Source organism: Colobus angolensis, unplaced genomic scaffold (genome assembly GCF_000951035.1).
Source record: "Colobus angolensis palliatus isolate OR3802 unplaced genomic scaffold, Cang.pa_1.0 Scaffold278, whole genome shotgun sequence".
NCBI classification, from domain to species: Eukaryota; Metazoa; Chordata; class Mammalia; order Primates; family Cercopithecidae; genus Colobus; species Colobus angolensis.
Window position 1 is genome coordinate 2,410,899 of NW_012116021.1, and position 14,511 is coordinate 2,425,409.

Consider the following 14,511-nt stretch of genomic DNA (forward strand, 5'->3'; position numbering starts at 1 on the left):
TCCTCTTTTTTAGAAGCAGCGATCGGAGATGGATGTCTCTCTTTGCCCAGCCAAGTGTAGTTTCTGGCGGATTTTCTTGCTGGGAAGCGTCTGGCTGGACTATGTGGGCTCGGTGCTGGCTTGCCCTGCAAATTGTGTCTGCAGCAAGACTGAGATCAATTGCCGGCGGCCGGACGATGGGAACCTCTTCCCCCTCCTGGAAGGGCAGGATTCAGGGAACAGCAATGGGAACGCCAGCATCAACATCACGGACATCTCAAGGAATATCACTTCCATGTAAGTCAGGCGGCCGCTCCCCATCCTGCCTCCCCCGCGCTCCGCGTCTCCCTCTTGCCCGCCCGCGGCCGGGAGCCGGCCCTCCACCCGCCCCAGCTCGCCGCTGCCGGCCGCCCGCTGGGCGCGCGTCAGGCTCGCTGTGGCTCAGGAGATGCTCTCGGGCTGCGCATTCCAGGTGACTCCGGCCCTGACGAGGCGCGATCCGGCGATGCGTGTGTGTGCCTCTCCCAGGAGAGGACCCCGGCCGCCGAGGGCACGCAGGGCCCAGCTCCCACCCGCCCCCCAACCAGCTGCTTTCTCGTTTCGAGGTTGCAAATTGGTTTTTTGCCCCCCACTAAATAGCAACAGTTTGGCCACGCTCAAGTGAAATAAAGTAGACAAGGTTCGATTCTCTGGCAGAGGCGGCAGCAGCGGCGGCGGCGGCGGCGGCGCTTAGCCGGCAGGGAAGGTGACAGATAGGGACTGCTCGCGATCCAGCCGAGGTGTTTAACTATTTCCATTTGGAAACAGCAAAACATGCTGACAAGTAAACAAGTTGGGAGCTGGCTGCTAGCGGGGAGACTTTGGACGTGTGGAGGCCGTCATGGACGCCTACCTCTTCCCTTCCCCTCCTGCAGCCCGCACTCTCCAGCCCCATTTTGGGCATTTCCGAGACACCCCCTTTGCCACCCTCATCTGCATCTGGGCGCCTACAGATCCTTTCTCAGTTTAGGCTTTGATAACTGCTCCGGATAATTCCGAGTCAGGATGGCGCAGGGAGAGGAGAGGGCGTGTGTTTTGGGGAGGGGGGTTTCTTGTATGGTCGTGCTGATCGGTTCATTTGGAACATTCAACTCTGGCTGGCTTTTGCTTGGTTCTGCCCCGTCCGAGGGAGACCAGTGGTGGCCTGCTCTTTTCTCCTTGCTATTTTTCTTTGGTGGGGGTGGGAGCAGAAGCAAAGGAGAGGACAGATCCAGGGTTGGGGACCGGAGAGTCTGCTCCTCTTTTCTTTCGTTGACCTCGGCCAGGTGACCCTCTCCTAATCTACCACCCTGGAGAAGGATGTGGACCTTACTGGAATTGCTCAGAGGATAATTCTCACCTCTTTTCCCCCAAGGCTTCCAGCTCTTGAGGACTCCCAGCAGTGGGTAGGCAGCTGAGAAGGGTTTGTGCTGAGGTCCTGGCCAAGGTCTGGAGGAAGGCGTTTGGGTGGCTCTTTACCCCTTCGATGGACTTAAGGGGGCTGGACCTGCCTTTGGTGCTGCTCTGGGAGCACCTCCCCTTGCTCCATCCCAGGGCCTTGGGGCTGCAAAGCCTGGAGGAATTGCAGTCCTGCTCTCTGGAAAACCCACCAGCCCTCTTGGCTTAATGGAGCCTTTGCTGGCATTCTCGCAGCTGACAGTTTGAGGGAAATGGATAGCCCTGGAGATGTCTCTGACTGCTGGCCCAGGAGACAAGCTTGACCCATATCTCAGCTCTGCTGTTCACCCCCTCACCCCCTTCAACCCGGCCAGAGATGACAAGACAAACAGCTAAGGGGTGGGGGGCAGCAAGGAGGGCAGGAGAAAGGGGACAGACCCAATTGTGCCTCTCCCCCACTGCAGGCCATGGTCTTCCAGCATTCCCAGGGATGCAGGAAGAAGGGTTCAGAGTGAGACCGTTAGGGAAACTCAGACTTGGAAGTGCATTACTGGGGCTGTGTGTGTGTAGGGGGTAGATGTGGGGGAGTGGGATGGTGGTGAAGGTGGGAGTTGAGCAACCAGTCTTGGTGCTCAGAAGCCCAACCTGGAGATTGCCAGGGGTGGGCCAAAGGTTGGAAGAAGGGGCCCCTGGTACCCAGCCTGGGTCTCTGGGAATGTGTGAGCTGCATCCAGTGTGCTGCTCCAAGGATGGGTCTATCTGTAGAAAGCCAGTGGGAGGCAGGGATGGTCACAATCACATAGGCTCTTTATAGCCACACAGAGGTGTTGCTCCTCTGAAAATGATGCTCAGGGAAGCAGTTTCATAGGGAAGAGTTGGGTTAGCCTTTCCAGGCTGCCAGAAAGGTCTGTGGTGGGAGGGGACTGGGGTGGCCTCCTGCCCTCTTTGGCACTGGAGGGCCTCATGAGGGTGTCTGGGAGGATAGTGAGCAGGGAGTGGATCTGGAGCCCCTCTGTGTGTGTTCCCATTCTTGTTTCAGGACTTGGACTCTGGGAGGCCATCAGGACTCCTTTCTCTAAATCCACCCAACACCAAAGAACAAGGGAACTGGATTCCCACAGGAGCTGTGCCAGTGGCAGGTGGGGGAGGGTCAGAGGTCATAGCTTGAATGACCTCTCCTCGCCCCATTTTCTCCCCAGTGCCCTGTTATATCTATGACTGGCATTGACTGAGCTTGAGAAGGGCCCAGATTTCCACTCCAGAGCCAGAGGGCTGGAGAGAGGGTGGGGAGTCACGCTCACCCCAGAAAGTCGGCATCCCCATCCCTGTTTGACTTCCAAGGAAATGGAGGCTTGGGGTGGTAAGGTCACTTCCTCCATGCACACAACTCCAACAGGGACCCCCACTGTGTGGGGCTGCATGTGGAGCAGGCTGGAAGAGGGGCATGTGGGCAGAGAGGAGCACCCTTGTTTGGGGTTGGTTCTTGTTTTAGTATGGCTTGGGAAGAGGGCTTCAGTTGAAGCCCATGCCTTGCTGGAGAGTTGTTCTTCAGATTTCTGATGTTACCAAGGAAATGGGGCCAAGAGGTCCCACAGCCTCCCATTGGCCTAAAGCTCTTGATGCTGGTGGATACCCCAGGGTATAGCTTGGGCATACTCTGGGTAGAAGACGCTGAGGCCTCCACAGTTTCACCCTCTTGTTCTTCGGGCTGTAATGTTTCAAAGTCCTTCCTTCAAGTGCTGAACTGATTGTACCTGAGTTTACAGAGGGACAAGAGGTTTCCCTGTGGTTCTGCTTCTCAGAGGTGGTGTGTAGAGTGATTCCTGTGTGGCCATCCAAGGAAGCTGGCTGGGAACTGCCTCTGATGGGGGAGGCCGTATCCCTATTCAGCTGCCCTGTTTGTATCTGGAGGAGATCAGTTGTAAGGCATCAGGGCAGAAGTGTCGGTCTCACCTCCTCCCCTCCCAGAGCCATGCTGCTCCAAAGGGCCCTCCCTTTTGGCCCCTTTCTGCCCAGGAGGCCAATCCCTTTGCCTTTGCAGCTACTGATTCACAGGAACCTCATGGAGCCTGGAAGGGTCCATGCGCAGCCACGCCCAACCAGGCTGTGACTTCACAAAGGCAGGAGGGTGGTGGCCATGGTGGACTGTCTGGGCAGCTTTGCTAGGCCAGGCCTGCCTGGGGCTGGGTTGGAATGGTATGGTCTTTAGCTGTTAGAAAAGATGAAGCGGGAGAGGATGGCATGGCTGGACCAGGTGTGCTCAGGGTTGGCTACCTCGGCTTGCAAAGGCTATGGGCTCTTAGCTGGGACTCTTAAGTCACCAGCGGGGTCTCACTCTGAGCCCCCACAGGGTCCCTGGTATTAGGCAGCTCTCTGGTCCCTTCATTTCCATGGCCCTCCCTGAAGGCCCTCTTCTGGCTGCCTGAAGGATCATTTGGGGCTTTGGCTGTCGTGTTGGCTCCTGAGTCTCAATCTTTCTAAGAATCAAGGGGAGACCCAGCCTTGACAATGACCTGGCAGGGTATGAGTCAGGCCCCAAAGTCATCATGGGGCTCACTCTCAGTAGGCACAGTGAGGTGCTCAGAGCCCCAGGATTAGGACTAGGTCTGAGACAGGTGGGCAGAAATGTGAGGGGCTATTGACATGAGATTTGGAAGCTGGAGTAGTTACAGCCCCAGAGAAAGATACTTCCAGGATCAAATCTGGGGACCTTGGTCTCCTGAGGCCCTGGGGTTTTCCACCGAGGAGAGGCTATTGGTGGCTCCAGAGCCAAGACCCCTTGCCCCAGGAAGCCCAGCAGGTCAAGCTTCTGTCATACACCCTGGGGCCAAGGGCATCTGCTCTGCAGCTCCATGGGACCTGAGGCCATGACAACTTTGGGCAAAAACCAGCCTGGCCTGGCCACTGCTTTGAAAGTCCTCATCTACTAGCCCCAGGAGGGCTGACCCTGCAATCTGGAAGGTTCCTTAGGGTCCTAGAAGGATCCTACTACCCTCCTGCCTGGCTGAACAGGAGGTGCTGCTGTGAGAAAGGGAAGGCCTGATGCATGCTCTCCTGGGATGCTCCCTGTCCCTGTCTTGCCAGTCCCTTCCAGCTGCTGCTTCTGTCCAACTCTGTAGAAGGACCAGGGTCCCACCTCAGCTGACTCTTGGGTGGGTGTGGGTAGCCTGAGGCCCTCGTTTGGTATGGCCCTTGCCAATATCAGGGCATTTCCACTGTGGCCCTGGGTCACCATCCTATGTGCTCCCGTGGGTGGCTTACACAGGAGCCATAGGCACGATCTCCAGCCTCCCCTCGGGGCCTCCAGTTGGCTGGTGGCAGAGAAAGGGATGGATCATGTGAATCCCACCTTGGCTCTGTCCCTAACCCCCTGTGAGCTCCATCAGGGCACTCTAGACTTTCTGAGCCTGTAAATTCAACTATGAATTGAGGCCGCAGGGCAGAGTGTTTCTTCCAACTTGGATATATATCATCTCAGGGCCCAGGGAACTTCCCCCAAGAGGCTCGTCCAGGCCACTTTTAAGGGCACCTCCTTGGGATGGCAATGACCCTTGTGATGGTGCCAGGAGGAGGTGTACTCCCTCACTGACCTTGGGACACTGGTTTTTCTCCTCTTCCTTCCCTTCCCACCTTTAGCAAACTTGGGCCACCCAGAATTTGACACCATTTGTGACACATGACACTATTTAGAGTCAACTGCCCAGACCAAATGGCATATTTAACAAGAATGTGCTGGGGCCTGCAGCCTCTCATTAGGGCCTGGACACCCAGCTTCATGGCTCCCCATCTGCACCCTGGGCTCAGGGCCAGAAAAAGATATCCCTCTGCAAAGCTTTCAGCCCATTGCTGGAGTACAGCTCTCCACTGGGTGTGAGAAGAAAACACTGAAACTTCTATTGCAAATTATTCTTGCCTAGAAAAGAGGATATTTCATATTTAATGTATAGATAATAGATATATAAACATATAAAGTAATAAATATGAGTGTTTGGGGGTTATAAAATAAACTTTTTGATTGCTAAATCATGCATGATCAAAACAGCTTGGTACCCAGAGCTGTTGTGATTGGGCGGGTTGGCACTTGAGAAGAAGACAGGGTGGTGACAGGAGAGATGGTCCTGAAGCCCCTGGCTCCCCCTTGATGCCGTGACAAGGAGGGGTTGATTAATAGGGAGAAGGGGTCAATGTGAGGAGGGAATAAACTGGCACGGGTGGGGAATCTCAGTTCCAGATCAGAGTTTCCAAGGCCCAAAAGCCCCCTTGCAGGGGCCAGGCCAGCTCTTAAACAATGGTCTAGTCCCTACCGGGATCCTACCTTCTTATCCCTGTGTAGCAAATTCTTCATCTCCACGAATGCCCCCATCAGTCATATCATTATTTTTAGTTTACAATTGTTGAGTTTATTTTTGTGACAGTTGCTTTGTGTATAAAAGCAGAGCTTAACAGTCCCATTTTACAGATCAAGAAAACAAAATAAAGAACAAATCTAGCGTCCCAGGTGGTCATGTTGTTGTAGCTCACAAGTGGAAAAGTCCGGAAGCTCTCAGGAGTCTGTGGTTCTTCTGGGACTTCTCTTACTAACTTGTGGGCCCCTTGGCTCTATTCTTTCTTGGGCATGGCCCTTTCAGCCAGACATTAGGACTAGGCCTGAGAGAGGAAGGCAGAAATGTGAGGGGCTATTGACATGAGATTTGGAAGCAAGAGTAGTTACAGCCCCAGAGAAAGATACTTACAGGATCAAACCTGGGGACCTTGGTCTCCTAAGGCCCTGGGGTTTGGCTTGTTGGAAAGGAAGGTGCAGAGCATTTTCATCTAGGAAGTTTTTCACCCAAAGGGCAGCATTAGAGGGACCCATCTTTGAGAGACTTGCAGAGGGTGGCCGATTGTTCAGCAACTGGTCAAAGGGTGGCCCAGATAGAGGCTGGACTCAGTCACTCAGATGTTGGTGACCAACTGAGTGATCAGCTCATGCCATTTATCATTCATTGAGCCTCGTTGACCTCAACTTTGAGGAACACAAATCCTTCTGGTGTCCGGTGTGTTGGAAGCTGCTCTTTGATAGGCTGGGTCATAAGGAGCGAAGACTCCAGTGAGGCTAACACCAAAGCTCAGGGCCCGGTGGAGTCCTGAGAACCCCCAAGGAGGCTTTTGCCATTTCCGCTGCCTCTAAGTGCAGGGCTTACCAGAATTCAAAGCTGGAAAGGACCACTGCAGTCATCTTCTCCCTCATGTCACCCATGAGGGTCCCAGGGCCCAGAGTGGGCAGGGACTCAGCCGGGATCCCTGAGTCTCTCGAAGACTCCTCTTCCCAGGCACACTCCCAGGTGCCGGGGCTGCCTTCTACTCAGCGCTGGCTCCTGTTCTGGGCACTTCGTCAAAGCCAGAGCCTCCCCCATGACTGTGTCTCCCTCTGAGGCAATGTTTCCAAATTCAGGGTCCCCAGAGGCAGCAACTATGTGAGGCTGGCAGCCGCAGGGCTCCTTGCAGCCTGCAGCCCATACCAATTAGAAATCAACTCGATGAGGCCTTCTGCTGAGCTCTGTTCACACACAGGGCTGGGGAACCTGGGGCTCAGCAGGCTTGGAAGCCTGTCCTTTTCCCCTGGTCTTACCTCTGCCCCTGGTCCTCCCACCTGGCTTGTCCCTTTGTAAGTGTCCCAGAGTCTGGGCGGTGGGAGATTCAGGAATCCTTCCCCAGACACGCATCATCAAGCATGGAGGACTCTGGCAGCTGCTCTTTTCCTAAGCCCAGTTTTCCCAGCAGCTCCTCCAGGCATGGCCTCTCCCTGGCTTTGAACAAATCTCTTTCCTCCTCTGGGTCTCAATTTCCTTATCTATAAAACATGGGTAATAATAACAACTACATTATATAAGCACCTTGTTGAAGTTCAGTGCCCTGGGTCATGTCTGGCAAAGAGAAGTCTGTCGATATGTAAGTAATGACAGCTAGCATCTACTGAGTGCATGATATCAATTGTTAGTGTTTCTCGAACACTTACTATGTTCCAGACACTGTGCCGAGCACTCTAAGGCTAATACCTCATTGTGGCCTCACATCAACCCCAATAAGATGAGTACTATTATTAGCCCCATTTTCCAGATGGGGAAACTGAGTGCAGAGAAGGAATTAACTCACTTAATTTCATGCAGCCAGTAAATGGCAAAGCAGTCTGGCATTTAAATATTAAGCTATGTTGCCTATGCTCTTTTGCAATACTCATATGCATACTAGCATACACATATATATGCATACATGCACACACACACGAATATATTACTATTAAGTTAAAAATAAATAAAAGAGTTGATGTAAAAGTCTAGGAGAATCCTTTAGTTTACAATATTTCAGTTCCTTGGGTGGGAATTACCCTGGCTGGGGTTGGAGGGGAAGGCACATAGGATAATTTTGGGTGTGGTGTTGGCCAAACAGTGCAGCCAACACCGTCCCAGGCAGGCCTCTCTAGTGGTGGGGGAGGCTTTTGGTCTCCCCTCCTGACCTGTTCCCAACAGGGAGTTTCTCCTGAGGTTGTGTCTCAGCCACACCCTCTTCCCAGGCCTCCTCATCCACCCCATGATGTCCTGGCCTCTGAGGTCAGGTCAGCCCACAGCAGAACAGGTGCCAGCTGAGGCTGGCTGAGATTCAGAAAGCTGGTGGCTAGGTCCCAGCCAGCTCCTCTCTGGGCTGAGCTGTGGTCAGCAGGACTATGCCCCTGGTGCTCATGACCAGCGAAAGCTTGGATGGGAGAGCAGAGGGCTGAGTGGCTTCTCCCAGGTAGAGCTTTGGGGTGCCAGGAATACTTCTGGGTACAGAGCAAAAGGGGGGTGTCTAAAGTGCTGGGCAGCTGGAGCTGGAAGCTGATGTTTAGAACTTCTTTCTGAGCCCTTCCCTGGTCCCCTCCACAATAAGCAGCCTTTATCCCCCTGCAACCTTACCCCATCTGTCTTCCTTCATTGCTCATGGAAGCTCCATCTCTCTCTCCACAGGGATGAGCTCTGAGCATGGGAGACAGATAGAATTTTCTTCTGTGAAACAGCCGAAACTGTGGGGCAGGGTTTGGTGCACTTTCCATGTTTGCTGCTTCTTGGCTGTGTGAGCTTGCTTCATCATCGCTTAGCCACTGGCCTCTCCACTTCCGAGAGCTGAGGTCATGGAACTCTCCAGTCTGGCTCCCCAGTAGCGTCACTGTCATGTTCAAACCTATGCAATGATGTATTCGCTAGGCTCTGTAAATAATTGGGTACCACATTGGTTATTTCCTTTTCTAGACCACTGGGAAGATTTCTGAGTTAGAGAGAAGATCAAGACTTTGAGCAATAAATTACTAGATCTGGAAAGGGGCTCAGAAAATGTTGGAACCAAACACTGTTTTACAGAGAAAGAACTTAGGAATCAAGAGAGGTGAACTGATTTGGCCCAATCGCCCAGTGAGTTCCTGGCACAAGGCAGCCCAGAACGAAGGGCCCTGCTTCCCTAGCTGGTGTGGGTCTCCATCCACCTGTTGGTGTCTGCTCTGGGACTGAGGGGTTCGGGCTTTTAGAGAGAGGCGGGGAAAGGAGCTCTTACAGAGCTACAGAGAAGGGAGAACACGAGGGGAGCAATAGTAGCTTCGAAGTCCTAAACCTAGCTACGTGTTGCGGGAAACAGGGCTGTGTGCGTGTATCTGGGGGCGTCTTGGCACAGGCACAAGTGCATCTCTCCTGTGTTCTGTGCACATCGTGTCTGAGGTCTGCGTAAACAGGCCTTAAAGATTTTAACTTCCCTCTACGTCTACACTCCTGGTGGCCACCAGAGGGCAGTGTGGCGCACGAGACGGTCTTGGGCTGGTGGCTTCCCAGGGCGGGAGCCGGGCGTGTGGCGCTAGCCTGGTGAGAAGTGCACTGTCAGGCCTGGCTTTCAAAACATTTCCTGAGCCAGGGTTGAGCAGGGAGTTCAGCTCTCCTCTATGAGGGGCATCTCTCCGCCGAGCTGGCCCTGCTTCCATTGTATCTCTGCAGTCCAGGGGTGTGAGACTCCTGGACCTGGGCTTTCTGACTCATGAGCCCCCGGCTTCCTGTGAAGGAGGTGACTGGGAGAGTGCATTGGATGGAGGAAAGCCACCTGGTGTGCTCTTCTTCCTGCCTTCTCTCAGCAGCAGCAGGAGAGATCAGCACATTTGCACAGAGGGTAATGGGGTGAATGCATGGGAGGTAGCCCAGGAAGAACCACAGGCTTAATAGGGGCACAGAGAAGTTGACAGATAGTTTCACTGTGGGGCTAGTATCATGGAGGAAGCAAGCTTTATATAGGCCCTCAGGCTGTCTGATACCATGGCTCAAGTGTGGGGGCATCTCTCCCCTCTCTCTGCCCCCCAACGCAACCTTGGAAATTACCAGACGATAAATAGTGCTCAGAAAATAGCAGGTCCTGGCATTGACTAGAGATGAGAGCTTGGCATCTTCTCTTAACCTCTCCAGATCCTGTGTCTGCTTTCGGAGATAACCATACACAGAGATGGGTATGAAAGTGCCTTGCAAACCAGGGTCATGGGCCCTGCCTGGACTGGCTGGTTTTGACAGTGCTTCTGAGAGTACCGTTCGCCCATCTCTCTGTTCCAGGCATTCTTGTATTTGAGCAGGTGCTGTCTTGTTCCATGCACAAATGAGCGTCCTCCTACTAACAAGGTTATCAGCTTTAGAGACAGGGTCTGCTGCTTTTGGGGTGGGTGTGGAGCTTTCTGCTCTGGGGCCTGTGACTCTTTCCTGAAGGTCTGCTCCCAGCTTCCTGACCTGGGGCTGCAGGCAGGGTCCTCTCTGTTGTGGTCCGTCTTTCCCTATTTCCTTATTTCTGATAGTTTTTCAAGTCTGGTCCACTGAAGAGCAGGAAAGAAGCTGACATTATGGCCCTCCTACTGGGCCAGAGATCATTTGCATATACAACCCTACTTATTTATGGCAACGACTAAATGAAGCTTTAGATTGTGACTCTGCCTCTTACATGCAGAGACCCTGTGCTGGCTACTTGACCTTGTTGATCCTCAGTTTTCTCATATGAGAATAATAAAAATAAGGCAGGATTATTGTAAGATTTCAGTGAGCGTGTGTGTGTGTGTGTGTGTGTGTGTGTGTGTGTGTGTGTATAAAACTCTTTTCTCTCTCTTCCTATTACTACACCCCGGAACCTCATCCCCACAAGCATGGATACTTTTTATAGCCCTCATCTGTTCTTCCTGCTTCCAGTCTCTCCTGTCTCCAACCTCTCCTGCCTCCAGCTCATTTTCCACACCCTAAAAGATTAATCTTCTAATCCAGGGTATTTGGTTAGACCAATTCCTGCACCCCAAACTTTTCAGTGGTTCCTTTTTCTGAGAGGTGGCTTGGTGTAGTGGGAAGAGTAGAGGCTTCTTTGGTCAAAAAACTTTCAGTTCAAATCTTGGCTCTGCTCTGGTATAGGCTTAGGCACGTTACTTAACTTTTCTGAGCCTCAGTTTCCTCACCTGAAAAATCTGGTTAGCTATACCCATCTAATAGAGTGGTTGTGAGAGTTGGATGAGATTATGGTAGATGCCTGGCATGTGATGGCTACACAGAAGCCAAGCTGGTGAGCAGTCCACAGGAGTCTGTAGGAGGTGATGGGCAGTGACGTTTCCAGGTCTTTGAAGAGTGGGATTAGAGGAAGTTGCATGAGGGAACTAGCATGTGGACAAAGCTGAAGGAGACAAGAGAAGGGCTAAGATGACATATATTTGTAAAAAGGGACAAAGTGGCTGAGGTACGTGCCTGCCACAGGGACAGGGAGATTATTATGGCTCCTGCTGATAAAGGACTCCTTTGGAATACCAAGTGTTGGAGTAGGGTCCCAGGCAAAGCGTTTCTGCTACCTGCCTTCACCACTCTGCAGCCCCAGAGATCTGGATGCCAGAATCTCTATCTAGGGTAATTTAGTAGCACCCAGCCTCTTGCAGATGTTGTCCCATGTGGTGTTATTGCTTCTTGTCCTATGTAGCTTCTCATTCACTAGCTGATTCCCTCTTGGCTATTGTAATCCAATAAGTCTGTCTGAAGAGGGGGCTTCAGGACCATCCCTGGTAGAAAGAATGTAGGAATCCAGTGGAATAGGATGACCTAATATCCCTCCAATCCACCAGGAGAGCCTCCCATGGACATTCATCCCAGTTCCACGTTAAGCCACAAGAGGGCACTAGACCATGATTTCTGCAGGGAGGCTGTTGAGCCTGTCCTGTTGTGATTTGTACCTTTGGTGAAAACCTGAGCCCCACTTGGTTTCTTCCCAGATGCCATCTTCTCTGGGGTCATAGCAAACCAGCTTGATTCAACCAGAGCCCATAGCACTGAGACTGATAGCTCAAGGAAGGCTAAATTGAGTAGTAAAAAGGTCATGGAATTTGACATCCCTCTCGGGTTTCAATCCTTGCTCTCCTCCTTGCTGGTTTTTTAAACTGTGAGCCCGTTATTTAATTTTTCTTTGCCTCACTTTCTTCACTTGCAAAGTAAGGTGTTATCGGGAGATGTTGTGAGATGGTGTTGGGAGGATTAGAGTACACGATGTGGGGACAGCATCTGGAACATGATGGAACAGCATCTGGAACAGCATCTGGAACGTGGTTGTCCATCTATCTCTTTCTGGGAGAAATATGAAGTTAGGTCACACCCAGGAGATATGTATGAGATCCCCTTGGCCGGCTGGGGTCATTTTACCCACTATTGAACGCGCTGTGGTTCCAATTCATGGGGGGCAGCAGTGACACCCAGTGGCTAGCATGCAGAACAGCAAGTGTATTCCGATCTTGCAGGTGGTGTGGTGGGACTTGTCTGGCTGGGCCAAGTGAGGCTAAGTCAGGGTTAGTGGATACTGGCTTCAGAGGTTTCATTAGCAGAATTTCTCCCCTTCAACTGCTAGGTGCTAAAGACTTTTTTCCTGAGGGCATTGATGTGATGATGGCTATTGGGGATGTTTCTTGCTAGGGCCCACAGTACGAAGTCACAACTGGAGAAAACACATGGGCAACTGACTAACTTGATTGTAACGAAACAATCCTGGCACCTAAAAACCAGAGCCTTTCTGGTGTTTTCCTGGGGCACCACTCTTTTTGAGATGCTTTAATACAGTCTATCTGGTTGGCCTTAGCCAAGAGACTCCAGATCTCTGAACCTCAGTTTGTTTACCTGGGAAATGTAGGGGTTGGTCTGGTTGACAAAAAAGTCTCTTGTAGCTGAAATATGAGTGTCAGACATGATTGAATATCTTTTGCTGAGAGTGTCTGTGTGTGTGTGTAGTATGGGGGATGGGATCAAGTGAGAAGGGGAAATAGGGGTCACTGCTAAGCTTTGGGCTTTACTGGTGAAGAAACTCCAGTCTCCTCTCATTGGAGGGGTGGCTCTGAGGCTGAATTGGGGTGTTCCTGGCTCTCATCCTTGCAGCCTCATCATTTTTCCACCTGAGATCCAGGAGGGAGCATTGGCAGATGAGCCAGGCTCAGGAAGTTATTTAATATCAGCTTTGCTCCAGATTGTGTTTCTGACTCCCTGCCACCTCTTAAGTGGCAGTCATTTGAACAAATATGGCGATAAGACACAGAGAGTGAAATAAGAAGCCGGGAGGGGGCAAGGGCATGGAGAAGGGGTGCGGTTTTATGCTCTTGGCAGAAAACTTGTCTTTGAGGCACTCAGGAGCAAGAAAGAAATGGAAGAGGAGTTCAGCTCAGGGCCCCTCGAAGTCCCTGGTGTTGAAGGAAGAGGGTGGAAAGAAGGGCCTAATATTTAGGGCCTGCAGCTGCAGCTCCTCCTCCTCCATGGGAGGGCCCTATGGCCTATGAGGACTTCTGGCTCCCATCCCTAGGGCAGGTGTTGGAGGGGAAGCCTCATATTCCATTTTCCAAAGGACTGTCTTCCAAGTGTGTAACAGACAGCTAATGGGGGCCTGGCATTGGTGGCGTGTTCAGCCCACGGTGACTGCTGAGCTTCATCTGTACGTAGGCTGTGGGGTGCCCAGGTGTCTGGCCGCCTGCCCTGCTGTTTGCCAAAGCCCATCCTAGCATCTGGACTGTTGGGGAAGAATGAGCAGATGTGCTAGCAGGCCAGCCTGGCTTTTCCTTCTGTGGGACCCGGAGAGGAAGAGAGTCTGCCCCCTTTCATCCTGGTGCCTAGCACCAGCCGTGGGCCAGGCCCATGCTGAGCTCTGGGGCACAGCCTTGAGAAAATAAAAGACCATGATACTTCCTTCTTGGAGCTACAGTTGAATGGAGGGAGGCGGGTATTAGACAAATGGTCTACAACTCAAAGGGTTATCTCAAGAGAAGCGGGGGCAGAATTTTAGAAAATGGATCTAATGTAAAGTTTAAAGAAAAATTTATGTATATGAAAATGTGACTTCCCTAAGGTGGACAGGGTGCAATTTTCCTAAATGGAGTTTAAAAAATTCTAGATTTACCTGCTCCCAGGTGTACTGAATGTTGGTAACAGTGGAGTGAGTTGTCAAGATTGTCCCCATGGCTGGGAAGTTGATTCATTGGCCTTGCTGTTGCTCACAGAGGCCCCACGCAGAAAGGCAAGAGAAGCGAGTTTCCTTTCTTCCCCTGTCACTCTGCCTGTGTGAGATGAAGATTTGGGGTGTGGGTGGTTTATTTGGAAGGTGACCCCAGGAAGCCTGGGAGGGAGAGCGAAGTGACACAGGGAGGGAGGAAAGTCATGCATCTGTGTGTCCGTGAGCAGGTGACCACGTGCTCTTCCCAGGCGGCCGTTCATTCATTTCTCTGTTTATGCATTTACCTGACATGGGTTTATTGGAGAGTCTCCGATGGGCCAGCCACATGGGAGAGCTGGGAAAGCAGTGGAGAGCAGGACCCGTGAGGTCTCCATTGTCTTTCTAGGATGTGTGCAGCTGAGCAGCAACTCTCCTGGCCTCTCCCTGCACCTGGAAATCGACCTCCAGAGAAGGGAGGTGGGCCAAGTTTGCTGAGAGTGCACAGCAGATTCCGTCCATCCCCGGGGCCATGTTCTTGGCAGAAAAGTCAGAGGGCTCTGGGGATGGGACAGCCTTTCTCCCCCATGCTCTGGGTGGAGGTGAGCCTAGGTAAGGCGAGGTGCAGGTCAGATGAAGAGAGTAGCTCCGTGTGATATT

The 14,511-nt window shown here is 52.2% G+C and overlaps 1 protein-coding gene across 4 annotated transcripts in view; it reads left to right on the forward strand.

Moving 5' to 3' along the window:
• NTRK3 (neurotrophic tyrosine kinase, receptor, type 3) overlaps positions 1 to 14,511 on the forward strand; it is a 385,977-nt gene continuing 371,466 nt past the window's right edge. For all 4 annotated transcript variants that reach the window (XM_011948342.1, XM_011948343.1, XM_011948344.1 and 1 more), the window contains exon 1: positions 1 to 276. In XM_011948342.1, coding sequence (XP_011803732.1) covers positions 29 to 276 — 248 coding nt within the window. In that variant the 5' untranslated portion in view covers positions 1 to 28. The remainder of the gene's footprint in view (positions 277 to 14,511) is intronic.